The sequence below is a fragment of the Dipteris shenzhenensis genome, chromosome 14 (genome assembly GCF_047967505.1).
Source record: "Dipteris shenzhenensis isolate YYH24624 ecotype China chromosome 14, Dip_SZ_1.0, whole genome shotgun sequence".
Lineage (NCBI taxonomy): Eukaryota > Viridiplantae > Streptophyta > Polypodiopsida > Gleicheniales > Dipteridaceae > Dipteris > Dipteris shenzhenensis.
Window position 1 is genome coordinate 37,469,425 of NC_141609.1, and position 17,724 is coordinate 37,487,148.

At 44.8% G+C, this 17,724-nt stretch overlaps 1 protein-coding gene across 1 annotated transcript in view; it reads right to left on the minus strand.

Annotated features, from left to right (window-relative positions):
* Positions 1–16,799, minus strand: part of LOC147894576 (transducin family protein / WD-40 repeat family protein) — a 163,490-nt gene extending 146,691 nt beyond the window's left edge. Inside the window, exons 1-4 of the mRNA XM_087385339.1 lie at positions 16,533–16,799; positions 15,929–16,375; positions 12,010–14,597; positions 11,756–11,945 (exon numbers count right to left, since the gene is read on the minus strand). Of these exons, the coding sequence (XP_087241465.1) occupies positions 11,756–11,945; positions 12,010–14,597; positions 15,929–16,295 (3,145 nt within the window). The 5' untranslated portion in view covers positions 16,296–16,375; positions 16,533–16,799. The remainder of the gene's footprint in view (positions 1–11,755; positions 11,946–12,009; positions 14,598–15,928; positions 16,376–16,532) is intronic.
* Positions 16,800–17,724: the final 925 nt, after the last annotated feature.

Below are 17,724 nucleotides of genomic sequence, written 5' to 3' on the forward strand. Positions count from 1 at the left end.
GGAGAGAGAGATGGTGCAACTAGGGATGAGTGGAGAGGATCTCATGGCAGAGGATAGGCGCGAGAAGAGCTGCAATAGGAGGAGCGCAAGGCTATGGCGGAATTCAGGGGACCCCGAGCACCCGATTGGCTGCGTGTAATAGAATTGGCGTGAGGAAGGAGAACAAGGAGAGGTGCGCAATAGAGCTGGGCATGGTCGCAATTGGGCCTGAGCAGTATTCATGGCTTGGTAGCTAAAAAAAGCACAAGCCCTTCCAAGTTAGGAGGGTGGGCTTTCCTAGAAAGCTAGGCTTTCTAAAAGCCATGGGCTCATCGAGTCTATAACTTGGCGGATCTCTTCCCTTCACCAGCCCGAGGACCTGCGCGCCAAATACTCTTCTCCACACCTTCCCTCTCGGATCTCGTCAGCCAAGGGCGGACTGCTATAGATCATTAGTTCGAAACTGCCCCCCCTTTTTCTCCACCTGACCTCGCTGTTTTTTCCCTTTGCTCACTCCCATGGCAGTCCTCATTCACTGCTTGCTCCTATTCTCGGACCCTGCTCTTGTTTCTTCTTTTCTAGCCTATTCTCTCCTCCGACTTCAACTTCAGCGCTTCCTTTGCCACGATTTATCCATGGCTGATTCAGTGGAACCCAGGCTTCGGAGGGTGATCAAGACATGGATTACCACGGAGAGGAGGACCAGGGTCTCTATGATGATTTGATTACAAAGACTGCTTTTGGTGAATTCACCTTAGCTCTTGATGCAAAGTTTGAATTGGTTAATTCGAATCATACGAGGTTGACACAGCAACTCCAAGGGATTCAGGCTTCTATCATGCTCTTGACCAGCACTGTTCAAGCACTCACACATGTTGACGCTTTGACTTCAATGTTGGGCCCGAATATTACACCCGATCCCTATCCCGGAGATCAAAAAACCAAGACTAAGGAAGTGGTCGACACTTATTTACACAAGTGGCAAGTACACTTCCAGTTTCACCCTTATCCTGATGAGAAGAAGATGCAACTTGCAGCAGAGTATTTATTAGGGAAGGCATTACTTTGGTGGAAGGAACTACGACAAAAGTCCTCCACCTGGATCGAATTTGAAGAAGTCTTCAAGAAAGAATTTTTGAAGAAAGAAGAGGAGGATTATGATATCGTAGGCAAGCTCAAGGCCCTCGATATGTCCAAACTGAATTTGATTTTTGAAGTTTAACTTCAGAAGTTTCGTGATTTGTAGACCAGAGCTACAAAGATGGACCCTATCACTTTATTGTGCTTCTTTGTGGATGGTTTGCCTGATTCGTATAAGCTTCAAATCAAGAACAACAAGTATACCACTTTGCAAGAGGCCATGAACTATGCGCGCGTCTATGATGATACTATGGCCAAAGCAAAGGGAACCACTCTTGCCGACACGAGTGGGAAGAACAAGAGGAAGTTATTCTAGTCACCAACTGGTACAGGGGAGTCGAAGTCAATTGACAACGCCTCCAAGAAGAATTCGACTCAGATAAAGAATGGTAGAGCCCGTTTCCTCCACACCCTTAAGCTCAAGAAATGTAGAAAAGGGATAGGGATAGATTTGGAGAAAGGGGATAGAGGAGCAGAAGGGAGAGAGAGTGTCACCATTTGGGACTTCTCCTAAGAAAATAAAGGAATAATTCTTAAACGAGAATTGATTTTAGCCAAAGAAAGTTAAAGTGGTTAACCAAGAATAAGTATTATTGTTTTACTTTTGCATTGCATCGGTAAAAGAGAACTGTGGGGACGCCCACAAGGGACTAGAAATAGTCCAAGAACTAGAATGCATTCATTAGACTAACCTTTAACGGGTTAAAGTGTTGGATTTTGGATGTGTAGGTCCAAGAAGGGTGCAAAAAGGACTCAAAAGCCAAGGGAAAGCACCAAAAAGCGGGATCTAAGAGACAAAAAGCACCAGGAGTGGCACCCACATATGGAGGGCCCCACAGGGCTAAAAGCTAGCGAAATGGCCTAAAAGCCAAGATTCTAGCTCAAAAAGCATGCGAATCAGCTTGTAGAAGCTCTAGAAACCTAAGAGTGTAAAAGCCCAACTTTTTGGGAAAGAAAGTCTAAAATTAGGCAAAATAAAGCTAGCCCCAACTTTTTAGAAAGCTCTGCTTTCAAGTTGGGGCCAAGCCTATAAAATAAGATCCCCTGAGCTCTAGAATCATTAAGAGTTGTACTCAGCCAAGCTCTTGTGAGAGCCAGCTGTACAAAAGTCTATTTCTATTGCAATAAAGACCTTCGGGGGGGTCCACCCCTTTTTCTGGGCTCTAGTGTGATGCTTCTACCCCTATTCTCCCAACACTCTTTCTTGAAGGCGACTGTGTCCTCATAGCTTCTTCCTGTAATCCAAGCAATCCCAACTGGGCATCTTGCATATTCTTTTTTGCCAACTGCAGAAGGGCATCCATCCGCTCCAAGTCAATCCCTGCTTGCTGATTTTTCACAGCCATATCAGCAATTGAAGAAGGCATCCCGACCTTGCATCCTTACATTGCCTCAAACGGGCTCATGCCAATGGAGAGATGCTTGGTACTGTTGTAGCAAAATTCAGCAAGTGACAACCATTTATCCCAAGACTTCTAAGTATCATGACAAAAATGCCTCAAATATTCCTCCACCCATTTGTTCACCCTTTCTGACTGTCCATCAGTCTCAGGATGGTAAGCAGTGCTAGGTGTGAGTAAAGTACCCACTGCTGTAAATATCTCCTACCAAAAGTGACCCATAAATCTTGCATCTCTGTCACTCATAATTTCCTGAGGGAAACCATGATGCTTAAAGACATGCTCAATGAATTGCCAGCAACCTGTGATGCTGAATACCGGGTCTTAGTGGGTATGAAATGGGCCTGTTTTGCTGTAGAAGGCAATCCTGTGATGAAATCCATTGCTATGTGCATCCATTTGCCCTTTGGAATGGGTAATGGCTGCAAGGGACCTGCAGGTAATTTGCTGTCCACTTTATTCTGTTGGCAAGGCAAGCATTCAGCCACGTATTTAACCACATCTCTCCACATGCCTTCCCGGGTAAAGCTCTGCATGATTCTTTCATATGTTTTAGTGATACCCGCATGTCCAGCCATTTCTTGCAAAACCAACTGGCGGTATTTTGAGTCTGGCACTAAATAAATCCTTTCTTGGCACCACAATAGCCCATTATGCAATTTGAAATCCGGATGGCCCTGACTAGAAGGCTTCTGCAAATCTGAAAATATGGGAGCTGCCTTAGAATTCTGCATATACTCTTCTTGAATGCCATGAATCCACTCCTGATATATGGTAGAGATAGTAGACAAATTGCAAGCCCACATCTTGGACAAGGCATCTGCAACCACATTTTCCTTCCCTTTTCTGTACTCAATATCAAAATCATAGGATTGGACTGCAGCCAACCACCTCTTCTGCTTATATGACAAATTTGGCTGGGTGAGGAAGAATCTGAGTGTCCTATGATCTATTTTCACCTTAATTTTACTTCCATACAGATAGTGGTGCCATTTCTTGAAAGCATGCAAGATAGCCAACATCTCTTGATCATAAACATGGTAATTGAGTTCTTTGGCATCAAACTTCCTGCTTTCAAAGGCTATTACCCCGTGTTCCTGCCTCAGAACAACCCCCAATCCTTTGGTGGGAGGGTCCCTAAGTCACCTAGGACACTTAGGACTCCTAACCTAAAGATTAGGACACTGACTTAGTCTAACCCAACCTAACCTACTAATTGAGCCTTGGGTAGGTTAACCTAACTAACCAACTAACCTAACTTGGCTAACCGGACCTAACTGACCTAACCCGACCAACCGAACAAAACTTAATCAAGCTAACCCAACCCAACCCAAGTAACTAACCAACCACCCTAACCCTGGCTAATTGAGCCTTAGGAAATACACTAAGGTTACTTTTTGTTGCAGGCATGACGAGCGGCGGCAGCACGGCGAAAGGGTGGAGGAATCAACAGAGAAAATCGACGAGGGCAACGGAGAGAACGGTGAGGCTACAGGGTCAGCGGGGCAAGGTGATGAGATTGGCGAAACGGTGAGGCTACGGGATCGGCACTCAATTCAGGATAGCTCACTGTGTTGACAGACGGGCGTGTGCCTGCTATATGTCTTAGCTGACGGCTGACGGGCAGAGGGGCTGACGGAATCGAGGTGATGGCTAGGGTGGACAACGGTCGGCGCGTCTTAGCGTGGGCGTGCGAGGCGAGGCAAGCTTGTGGGATTGGGGACCCGTTCACGGCGTTACTCATTGCTTGCAGAGGACGACGTGGTGAACGTGCTTCATTTGGAGGGAGGTGGCTCCTTCACAACCAACGGAGCAAAAGACATCCTAAAGGCGTTGTGAATTCGAGATAATTCCAGAGTTCTTGTCATCTTAGGCCCAGATGTTTCAAGCCGTCTGATGTTATCTCTGAATAAATTTTGTTAACGTGAGGTGCGAGACAAGGGCGTCGTTGTTGACGATGGCGTGGCATTCTTGGCTAGCTCTGCTCCTTAGTCAGCAATTGAACCAGCATCTTTAGCTAACTCTGCAGCAGTTATAGTAGCGTAGGTGCAATCCACCGCTTAGCCACTCCGGCGTCAATGAATCATAAGTCATGGCTGCCAATAGCTGAAGGTTATGGAGTTTTGTTGTGCGCATGACTAGTGTTGGATCTAGAGGAGTTGGAGTAAAAGGTGAAGCAAAGGCGCCAGAGTCGGTGCTCTGATACCAATGTAGAAAAGGGATAGGGAGAGATTTGGAGAAAGGGGATAGAGGAGCAGAAGGGAGAAAGAGAGAGGGAAAAAGGGGAAAAGAGGAGGGGCAGGAGTGAGAGAATGAGGTAGGAGAGAGAGAGAGAGAGAGAGAGAGTAGGGAGCAGGTAGCAAGAAGGAGATGGAAGAGTAGATAGGATTAGATGTCACATCAAAAAGTACGTAGTAGGGAATGGGTAGGGACTTATATAGTCTCTCCACATTTTGCACCTAAAGGGCCTCAAGAGGGTCTCTAACTTGGCCCCTTTTTCCCCTTCATTACAAGAAAGGAGGACACTGTTTTATTTGCGAGGAGCAGTGCCACACACGGAATGATCGTCCTAAGCGCAAGAACCAAATGCAAGCACCAGGACCAAAGCTCCATGCTGGCCAAGGAACCAAAGCTAAGGGAGCTAACCAAGCATCGATGACATGTATTTTTGTAAATGTCCTTACCTGCCCACTTTGCAATTTTAATAATGCGTTATTTGGCCCCCATGACCTTTTCCGAGCTTATGGAGAAGTGAAGGACCAAAGAGTTCACATTCTCTTTAACCAGGGCAGCTCTCACAATTTTGTGAACTACAAACTTGTGCAGAGGATGAGGCTGTCCATGACACCTAGCAATCACACCTACGAGGTGCAACAATTCTAGAATCGTAAGGTCGACAAACTTTCTATCCGGATCCAAGACTACACAACTACTCTTACGTGCTATGTTATGCACTTGGAACATGTACTTGTTGATCGGAATAGAGTGGTTTTAAACCTACGATATTCGGATTGGATGGAAAGACCATACACTCTCTTTTTTGGACAAGGACACCCAATTTTGTATTCACTGTGATGATATTCCCTCTTCTCAGGGACCTATTGTATCTGCGATGCAGCTTCGGAATATATTCAACACTTCTCATTATGACGTTCGAGAACGTTGATAAATGATTTCGTTGATATTTTCCCTGCACAACTGCCGGAAGGTTTACCTCCAGAACGGGCAGTAGATCATCACATAGATTTAGTACCTGGGGCTAAACCTATTAGTATTGCACCTTATAGGATGACACAACTCAAGGAGGACGAGTTAGCTTCACAGCTTCAAGACTATCTAAACATGAGCTATATTCGCCCAAGTAAATCACCCTGGGATGCACCTGTCCTTATAAGAAAGAAGAAAGATGGGTCGTGGAGGATGTGTGTAGATTACAAACGACTGAATAAAGTGACAATTAAGAATAAATACCCTCTTCCTCCTTCAGATGATTTGATAGACCGATTAGCCGAAGCAAAGTACTTCACTAAGATTGATTTGTGTACGGGTCACCACCAAATCTGTCCCTATGCTAAACACATACACCAAACCACTTTCGTACTAGGTATGTGTGTAGATTACAAACAACTGAATAAAGTGACAATTAAGAATAAATACCCTCTTCCTCCTTCAGATGATTTGATAGACTGATTAGCCAAAGCGAAGTACTTCACTAAGATTGATTTGTGTACGGTCACCACCAAATCCGTACCTATGCTAAACACATACATCAAACCGCTTTCGTACTAGGTATGGCCACTACGAGTTTCTTGTATTGCCTTTTGACTTGACCAATGCTCCCGCTACCTTCCAGCAAATGATGAACGATTTGTTCATAGATAATTTAGGCAAATTCGTTGTCGTGTTCTTAGATGACATCTTGGTATATAGCCGATTGCTAGGGGATCACATTGGACACCTCCGGATTGTCTTAGTTATTTTAAGACAGCATAAGCTATATGCCAAGATCAGTAAATGTGACTTCTTTATGAAGGAGATCATTTACTTAGGGCACAATATTTCTTTTGAAGGTATCAGCACATTGATCTAGACTGTATCCAAAAGGTTTTAAAATGGCCCATCCCTCAGACAATGAAATAACTTCGTTCTTTCCTAGGATTTACGGTCTTTCTACGGAAGTCAATGCGTGATTATTCTAACATCACGGCACCCTTGACCAACATATTAAAAGGTCGTGGACACAGGTGCAAGGACATTCTTGCAAGACATGCAAGAAATGTTGCAGTTTGCCAAGGAGTCTATTAGAAGTGCCCAAGATCGAGATAGGTTTTATGCTAATAGACATCGTTCGCCCAGAGAGTACTCTGAAGGAACGATGGTACATTTACGTATTCCCAAGGAATCCAAGAGCTTAAGTACTGGTTTGGTTCCGAAATTATCCCCCAAATACTGCGGTCCGTTCAAGATTATTCAAAGAATTGGACCAGATGCATATAAACTAGAATTGCCTCCTAATGTTGAAGTATATCCAGCTTTTCATGTCAGTCGACCGAAAGAGATACTGGGTGCTAATGATCAACTTGTTTCTCCTCAAGAAATAATAGAAGTTACTGATTTGACTTTTATTCCACATAAACATGAGAGTATTCTTGAAATTCGTGAAAGATGGATCAAGAATCGAACTATCATGGAATACAAGATCAAGTGGAAGGATCATGTTTAGGAGGATGCAACATGGGAGACATTACCTACCCTCCAAAGGACATTCCCGGATTTTCTTGCGAACTTAGGAGTGAGTTCTTAGAGGAGGGGAAGTATGTCATGTGCGTGGATTGGTATCTGACATGTATTGAGGTACACGAGACTAGCTCAAGTAGCCTGGGGAGGCTTAGGGCTAGGCAAGCTTGATTCTCAGGTTGAGTGGCAAGGGTACGAACCGGTCTTCGCTATTTTTGGCGCATTGGGGCCGAGCCTATGAAAGGAGCCCAGAGGTTAAGCCTTCAAAGAGCCAATGGGAGCAAGTCTAGTTCCCTAGTGCTCGGTCTGATCCTAGATCAAGTCATGGACGCGCGCCTGCATCTTAGCTTAGCCCAAGGCCCAGCAGCAGATCCAAGGCCTCTAGGCGCCACCTGGTGGTATGGGACACCAAGATGGTCAAGATCTCGTTGGGAGTTCGTGCCAGTAGCTCAGCTTGTGGCTCGAAGGGGACATCTCTTGATTCAAGATCATATCCCGTAGGTGTCATGGTTAAGTAGTCAGCAACCTGCTCAAATTCCTCATGCTTGGTGTGTTCTTGTGTTTGCTTGCAGGTCAGAGGTTTGAGGTCGTGTCACCTATGGATGGGTGACTCCAAAATTGGGATCCTAAATGTGTACGGCCCTACTTGCAGACAACAACACCTAGCTTTTTGGAGGCGTATTATTGAGAGCCTCCTACACTTGGGTTGTCTGAGGAACCTAGAGTTTGAGGAGAAACAGGGCGGAGCCTCCTCAAGGATGCCTGGAGCGGAGAGGCGCATTGGAGCAGTTCATCTTCATAATCAGTGGTTGTGACCCATGGAGAGAGACAAAGTTCTCCAAACTTCCTGGTAGCTTGCACTCCTCCTTTGGCCAGCGGAGGCGTGAAGGCATGTTACAGCGTCTTGATTGGTTCTGCATGGGAATTGAGCGATGCACAGAGGGGGAGCCACAGGTACGACGATGTCATATCACCCCCTCATTGTGCTCCACCTAGAGCAGTTCCATTGTGGACTTCCACAAAGGGAGGTGTGTATCCCCGATGCTTTACTCCAGGATTAGTAGGTGCAGTAGAGAGTAACAGAGATTTGGCAGCAGCAAGAGAGCCCTCCTACTGGCAATTGGGCTACTTGGGTGGTAGACGCAATTCGAAGGAGTACTAAGGAGCTGCAGTGAAAGCAAGACTCGGTCTCGCAGTGGCTCACAGATTGGTACGAGAGCGCAAGGCTTGATGTCACATGCACCCTTACACTAGGGAGCATTGTGACACACAGTTTGACCCAAGATATGTTGTCATATGCCGTGACTCCTTTGTGAGCCCTAGTCCGGGGACAAGTCAAGCACGAGCTACATGGGTCAACTCCTATTCTCCAAAATCACACGCCACCGCGGAGCATTTTTGGTCACTAGGGATCCACCAGCAACAAGTTTAGAAGAGGGGAATGTCACATGCACCAGGGTCATAGGTTACAGTGACAACAACTGGTTGTCTTGTCAGCAAATCACCCCAGGCAGCATATTTGCAAGGTTTTGGGGCCCCCAAAAGCATGCTCCAAGCAAGGGAAAGGGGCTGGGGAAGGCGCCCTTAATAGGCAGCCTTGGCCCCTACCAGGTCAGCCCCTAGGGCTGCTAAGAGGAGCCCTACCAGCCAGCCAACCAGCTGACTGGCTGGTCGGCCTATTTTGGCTGGTCAAGTCCAACCTTACATCCCCCTATATAAGGGGGAGCTTTCCCCTCATTCAGCATTCAGTCAGCCAGCCTCCCGCCTTGTTCCAGCCCCCCTGCAGCTCCAGTATGGGCCCTGGCACAACAGCGAACCTGCCATCATGCAGATTGCGATTGGTGGCAGCATCTACACACACTGCGGTTGGGCAGCATATGGCTGGGGTCGGTCGGTCTGTTTCAGTAGCATAGCTCCCTCTCCCACAGCAGCAGCTAGAAGCGTATATCACCAGAGTATGTATGCCAATTTGGCACTCATGTACAACAGTAGTCAGGGCATGTATGCCATCATCTTAAATAAAGCAATGTACTATAGTTAGGAAGATATCTGGTGTATCTCATGCTTGAGTTCTTCCTTTACATTTCATCTAGTTTCCGCACAGCCCTGCTTGCTACACTTGACCTCTAGGACACAAAGATCCATAGAGCTGCGTTCTCTAAACTCTTTCCGGACCAAACAGTTTTTTCAGACCATTGGCCACCACTCAGCATGGACATTGGACACAGCTTTGGCAATTGCAAGATGAGAGCGGACAAATGCACTCAGACGTGCAAGAGATCCTAGAGATGACCACAAACCTCTGACGACAGTTGTTCCAATCCCCCCAGGTCCTTGCAGCCCGGGAGGCAGTCTGGACTCATATCCCAATAGTGGTCTCTTCGAGTATGCCCAGGTACGTGGAGGCGCCTTTCACATATGAGGAGCTTTGGGAAGCTCTCCCTCTTCAGAAGTGCCCTGGGCAGATGGATTGACACTATCCTTCCTTAAGTGCTTCTGGGAGCACATTCACAGCTAATAGAAATCATGGTGGAGGAGAGAGCAATCATGGAGATGGAAGGCACAAGGATTGAGACACCTAACTGATGTTTAGATCTGATGTGGAGCAATTTATAGGTTGGGCAAGCCTCACACAATGCATCACAGGTGAGGCCATGGCCCATAACTCCTGACCTCACATGTGATGTCACACACAGAATCTAATCTGATCTAGACTAGGTTCACTTACTTAAGTGGCCTAATGACTCTGCACACCCACACAACTGTAAGACACTAGGACTCCGATATTCAACAACCCCCTTCGAAGCTAGGGTGAGTGACTACGGAAGATAATCATGATGGCAATATCCTGACTGTGCATTAGATGCAATCTCAGAGGCTAAAGTCTAAGCATGGTTCAGGGGTTGAACTAAGCATTCTCATGGCTTAAAGTTCAACATGACCAGAGGCTCATGTCTAGCGTGGAGCATAACCAGCTCATAGGTCTAGGAAAATGCACCAATATCCTGAGACTTGAAGTTCGTAGATGACACAACACTCTTTATGGAGGGCACGACAGAGAGCCTAGAGAGCCTAGAAGGGGTCAAGGGAGCCCTAGACACCTACTGTTTAGACTCTAGGGCCAAGATCAACCTACTGTTTAGACTCTAGGGCCAAGATCAACTGGACCAAATCTCTTGGCTTCCTCACAGGGATGAGGAGGTTCAGGAGATCCAGGATTGGGGGGCTACACTTGGTTTTGGGTGGATTCCGTGAGTGACTCAGCAAGATACTTAGGCTTTCAGCAAGTGGACATTGATATCTCAGCAAAGCAGCACATTGCCCAAATGTTGGAGAGCGTGAGGCACAAACTTTTTCATTTGCTCAGACCACTATTTTACCACAGGTTTTTCATGCTTTACATGGCCAAATGGCCAACAAACTCTGCAAATCAGTGGCAGAGGGAGACTGAGTTTAAAGGAGTTGATTCAGTTTTGTTTAGGTTCAGCAAAGCAAGTTTGAAGACTAAGATTCGAAATTGTACTGTCTATGTCAAACGGGCTTCTGAACCTATCCAAACTAGTGACAAAGTCAGCAACATTTCTTTTCACTTTGTGCTTGCCTCCACACTAGAAGATCCATACCACTCTCCATGTGAGCTTGCTTAACCATTGCCATGGACAAGGCCCAGCCTGAGGTCATTGATGATGATGAAGTTGTAGTTCCAAAACAAATTCTTTGACATAAGGATTCAGATACTCCAGGAGGACAGGTCTGAGCACCAGGTCTGAGAACATGTACCTGCTTAAATTTCAGGATTACCTTACTACTACTGCCATTTTTTCTAAGTCTCCTTATCTCATTCAGCTTTGGTAATTGTGCATCTCAGTCGGCTATTCCCCTGCCAGGTCAGCCCTGTGTAGGCTCCTCATGGCCTATACAAGGGAGAGAGTTGCACTCTTCTCACAATTACAAAATCATCTCAGGCTTCCAGTCACCCAGATTGCAAAAGCAAGATGGAGCACATTGTCCTTCACATCTGAGTGTGCAAGGAGGCTACTAACACCTCATAGAAGAAGAGTCTGGTTACTTGTTTGAACTCATGGCAAACTTTCTATTTTGAACCTGCTTCGGGCAGCATCTATACAGATCTACTGTCTTCTATCTTTCTCAAGCGTGTGAACACTTCTTGGTGAATATTTATTTCCACTGTTTGTGCATGTGTGCATGGTGATATTTCTTACAATATCAAGCCCTGCAAATCATTTTTTCCCATCTTAATCTTAAAACCAAAATACTTTCATCATATGTCTAGAGCATGCTTGGAAAGATCATCAAAGAAGGTCTGTTACATCTAAGGAAAGTTCAGTTCTTTGGAACAGAAAGCATCATAAAGAAGCTTCAAAAGCTCCAAAACGCATGTCAGTTTCTTTTTGTTGCTTAATTTCAGTTCTCACTTGCACTATTTAAAATCACTGTCAGAAAATAGAGGAAGCTTTACAGAGAACAATGGGAAGTACCTATGGAAAAATGGTAAAGGATAGTCACCGGATGATAAACAGGTAGTAGGCAATTCAAATAATCTCCAGCCTCAATTAGAGTACACAAAGGCCAAGCCGGATCCCCAACTGCTTTGAACAATGACTTGGGCAAAGTTAAAGGTCCTGCACTTGCAAGGAAGGTATTCATGTCAGCCTGCAAGGACTTTGGCTGTGTAACCAAAACAGAATAAGCCTACTTTAACAATGCCTTGTGACAACTCAAAACTACCAACATCATTTCCCACATGAAGATTTAATAAAATTGAAAGTGCACCTGGAGGAGAATAACCCGCTGGCTCATTTCTAAACATCTTTTTACCATAAATAAGAATTTGATTTTTATATGGCACAACTAGAGAACCTTTTGGTCCCCATGACAAACATGATGCGGAAGACATCACAGGTGCTGACGCCAAAAGAGCCCAATGGCTTAATTTTACACTTTGTACATCCAAGGATGCTTTCAGTCCCCTGTTTGACATGCTCATTTCAGCATATACACGCACATCAAATTCTGTCAACAAACCTAGAAGTGACTGCCCATTGCCAACTTCTAGCCATTCTAATGAAGTTGGAAGGTATGGCAAAGAGATCCTGCCTCTGAGGATAAATGTGCCACATTCTAGGTAGCTTTCAACATCCCAGATAAGAACAGTCTTACCATCTTCAGATCCCACAGAACCCACCGTTGCGATCCGCAACCCACAATTTCCAATTGCCAAGTTATCCAAGGTTCCTGAATAGGCATTTAGTGCACCCACACAATGCCAAGCATTCTTTTTTTTTGCAACTTGCATGACATTAGAAACATTGTCAATTTTATTTTTCCATAACTTTAGCATACCATCTGCCGAACCTGTAGCAAAATCATAAGGGCGAGCAAGGGCCACAGGTTCAAACAACAGACAGTCTGTCTTTTTCTCCATATAGGGTGAAAAGAATGAGGGAACAACACCGATACTCAAAACACGCTCAAATCCCTCAACAGTCATCACGCCCATCCAGCTTGCCTCAATCGCAATGTTATCATTTACCAGCACCTTGGAGTCCCCACATTCGGAGCAATGATCAACTGTCCAAACCTGCGTGCTAACTGCTTCATGCATGGCATTATTATTATCAAAGAACATTTGACCATTCCCATCACAGTCTGCCTCACTAACAGCAATCTGTAAATTCCAGGATATCAATTTATGACCCCCTTCACCGAGGCCAATGATAACAAATACACTTCTTTGCTGATCTGCTGCATGGGTGACTTGTGTAAGCGTGACTTGTGTAGGAAATGTCCATATCCTTTGAAGCCCTTGCCTGAAAGTATGTCTACACAGATCCAGCGTACAGAGAAATTTGAAAACTGATGATGAAACATCACATCCCTTTCCACCATTGCTCGCATCTTTTACCACAAGGAAACAATTAATACTTCCAGCTTGAGCAAGAAGCAGTATGGTTCTATCTCCAGAAAATACTGCTGGCAGCCAAGTCAACATCATGACTTCTGAAGACACAGCTAAGTGACCACATAACTTCCAAATGGGAACACACAATGCTGAGGTTGTTCCAGCTATGTAAGAAAAAGTGGAGTTGCACCAAAGAAAGACTTCTCCTTCACTATCTAAAGAAGCTACAAGCCCTATATTGGCAACGGGGTGTACCGCTACACTGATTATATCACATGAATGGCCATTTGTGTGCAGACTTTCAGTAGCCACTCCCCAAGCATCCTTTTTAGCACTTGCTTCAAAGCTTGATGGCGTTCTTGGTTTGACAACTTCTGATGGGGATGTCCCCTGTGAACCACCTCCATGTATTGCACCTATTGGTGGCCATACACGAGACCACTGGAAAAAGCTATTCCCTATCTTACAAAACAGATCCAAAGATGATGGCGGATCTGCAGACTTATCCCCCAACCTTTGAGCAACAGCCTTAATCAAAATTGAACCTGTTCCATTGTTTGCACATGATGCAGGATTAGTGATTAAGCCAGTAGCCTGCTTCCACAAGAAAACACGGGGGCACCGAGGCGGATAGATATCATCAAGACAAAAGAGGGACCACAAAGCGACAGAACCGTTTGGACCCATTCCTAGCAACCACTCACAGGATCCAGCATTCTTCCTTTTTGATATGGTACTAACCTCAGAAGAATCTTTTGTATACGTATGAGCTGAACTGCCAACTCTGAGATCCAAAGCCCAGGTCACAAACAGATCTTTTCCTAAAATCCCATGCAGGCACTGCTCAATTTCAATGACCGCACTAACAAAGTAGGCTGGCTTTAGATGTTTCTCTGGTACATCTTTTCCAAGTGCTTTATCTAGTCTAGCCCTTCCACTGTCAATTTCCAGCCATAATCGCACTGCCCCATCCTTGCAAGCAGTCAGTAGGACTGGCCGATGGGGCTCCTGCAAAACAGTAAGTCCCTTGGATGGTCTCCACTGAACCATCAAGACTTCCTGAGGGTGAAGAAGCTCCGCCTCCTGCAAGCCCAAACTGTCCTCCCACCACCAGACTGTAGCCTTTCCTCTGGTAAATTCACTGGGATCTGCTTGAGCAGAGCTCTTTCCTGTCAGGTTCCAAAGATCACCATCTGCTGTTCCAGCTAGACCCTTAGCAGACCATGTTGTTGCTGCCAAGAATTGAGGGGAAGTCACACGAGACATCCACAGATGAGACCAAACTGACTCATTTTGCCTCCACATAACAACCTCTGTGCCCACTGACAGCAAACCATCCGCCGATTCAGTCCATGCAAAGCTCCAGACCTCAAAAGCATGTTCCAGCCTGTGTTTTATGACCCATCGCTCTGGCAAGCCTGCGATTTGAAACAGCAAGAATTATCATACATAAAGGACTGAAGCTCTCAAACCTCAGACACTTCCTCTAGGAAAAACTGAATTGCAAATGAGCAGTGTAATTCTGTGCCAAGTGTCTGAAATGGCTATGTGAGATTTTCAAACACGACGTTATACCAAGAAAAAGTCCAACATTTCTTTTCAGATATAGCTTTTGAACTTGACTATTCATATTCACACTTCACTTCTAAAGAGTCCACTTACCAAGCTCCAAAGCTAAGCTAAGGTTAGGAGACTAGTTATGCTGGGGGTTAGAGAAAGCTATATGGACACTCTTGGGAGGGTCCTGTATAAGTGAACCCCCAATCATTTGGACCTTGGCTTCAAGTAGAATTGGAGAACGAACTTACAGTAGCCTTACCAGAGGAATTTAGAGTATATACAGTTTTTCATGTAAGTAGGCTAAAAAGAAAATTATAAGAGATGATGATAATCTCATTGGAAATGAAGTCCTAGTTGAACTCATTGAACCTGCTACTCTACGACATGAACCAGAAAGAATTTTAGATAAACAACACAAAAGAACAAGACATATCATATACCAAGAATGTCTGGAATTTAAGTGGAAAGATAGACCTGAAGAGAGTTCAACATGGGAAAGGGTAAGCAATCTCCAGAGGAGGTTTCCCAATTTTGTTTTCGAAGAATTTTAGATAGACAACACAAAAGAACAAGACATATCATATACCAAGAATGTCTGGAATTTAAGTGGAAAGATAGACCTGAAGAGAGTTCAACGTGGGAAAGGGTAAGCAATCTCCAGAGGAGGTTTCCCAATTTTGTTTTCGAGGACGTAAACTATTCTTAAGCGGAAGAGAATGTTACATCAGCCATAACTACGTAAGCCATGGCTTAGATGGGAAACTAGGAGGGCTCGACAATGCTTGCGTCAATGGGAGTTCAAAGGGTTAGAGTCTAGGGACAATCCTTGGCCTAGGCAATAAATATTCGTTTTTCGCCTAAACCCATAGGACCACCTTTCATTCGCCTATTGGCGCCATCAGCAATCAAATTCATGATCAGCAATCAAATTCAGTCAAGCCTCAGTTCAATCATGAGCTGTAAAGATCAGACACAATCAAATATTGCGTTATCGCTACACTCAAATCTGCAACAATGAAGCCGCTAGTACGAGAGAGCAGATAGATCACGAGCTTCAAAGATCACGCACAATAAAATACTACATTACCGCTACAGTCAAATCTGCGACAATCAAGCCGCTAGTACGAGAGAGCAGATAGATTACTCTTTCAAACATCGACGAAGGCGAAAAAATAGACCACTTTACTACCAGATAGATTTGCGTTGCTGGTGTTGCTACCGGGCGATCCTTCTGGTCCGTAAACAAATATGCAGTCTCCGCAAGCAGCTGCTAAGAGTCCAATGGAAGGACCTTTTGGAGCCCAGCGAACACATGTAATCTCTCTGGTTGGCTCTGCGATATCGATGACCTGTCGAAGGTAAGGACCCAATTCCGCTTCCTCTTTCCTCGTTGGAAAAGGTGCTGTGCTAATCACGACACTGCTCCGCGACCCGTAAACTAGCCAGCTAAATCCGAGATAATCAGGCAACCAATCCGCTGTTTGAGGAGAACGGCTGGGAGAAGGAAAGGTGCGATCCTCTAACAGAAGCTTAAAGGGGGGTTCGGTGGCCTCCATGTCTTTGTCTCCCGCATAATCGGAGCTCAGTTTATAGTGAAGCAAAGCGTTCGCCACCGATGCGCTCGGTGATGCTCCACCTGACTCGGTTGATTACATGGTGACGCGCAAAAAATCTGAGAACGGATCATCAAATGCGCAAGTGATGGACAAAATTCGCCCCCAAAACATGAACAAGCGGCTACGGCATCGCAGGAGGGACAGAGCGTCTGCGATGGGGAGCGAAGCGATTTCTACCTTATTACAAATGCGAAGAAGACGCAGATCTTTGCAAGCTTGCGATGACGGAGGGATTTGTGCAAGATTTTGAGATCTCCAATCTGAGGAACAGCTGTTGCTATTCAAGAATTTCCCGGAAAACTGTTGCTGGTAATGCTTTTGGATACTAAAATCTCAGTCAATTGATAAGCTTGTGGCTACTCTTACTTTCTTCTTCAAGCAGTTGGCAACAAACTCTGGCACAACATTCTTGCTTGTAGTAGCACCCTTAAAGCAAATGGCTAAAATGTTTTGCTCATGATTCTCAGGTTTTGATTCAAGTTTCACTAGGGGCACGTATATTTCTCTAGAAGTGCCTCATTGTTTGCTCATCAATGTTTTGATATCAACTCAATAGGGAGATTTGTTGTTATATCAACTCAATAGGGAGATTTGTCTCTCCTATCGCAAGTCAACAGGGTGGTTTGCCCCATGTTCAATGTACTGCACACACATGAACACATGTGTGGTCTGCACATACATGTATGTTAGCTAGTTACTCACATTAGTCATGGTATCCTTGCTTGTTCTCATCACTAAGGGAGGTCGATTGTCAATGTGGCTACACATATTGTTATGGAAATCGTATCTCTAATATTTGTTGCTTTGGATATTTTTTATTTTAGTCAATTGTGACTATGGCAAAGTATTCCATAGGAGCACACCAAACGCGACTGCGATCCTAGCGGATGTTTTGTGTGGTTAGTTGGGAAAGCCTAACTAGCATGTGCTAGATGGTCGGTATTGTGGGTGATTCCATGTTAATACTGATGTCGCTAGTGTTAATACTAATCTCGCTAGTGTTATTGGTGTTCTCTTGGTATTGTGCTTGATTATTGTACTTTGAGCGCGGTTATGTTGGGATTGATTGATTAGGTGATTCGTTCAATGTGATTGTTAATAATTAATGTAATTGGCGGCTTGAGTACATGTGATGGAACTAATGGCCAGGATTGGAGTTAGTGAGGTGGTGCTAATTTAGGTGTCGCACGCCGCATATTTTATGGCCATGGGCCAGTTTTTGTATTTCCTTAATATTGTAAAGTTTGAGTAATATTTTGGAGAAGACATAAATCAATTTTTATGTAAAGCAAATCCCTTATTTTGGAAGAGAGGGATAAATTTGGCTCCTTGTGCTTTACTTAAATATTATAAATACTCTAGATGAGGT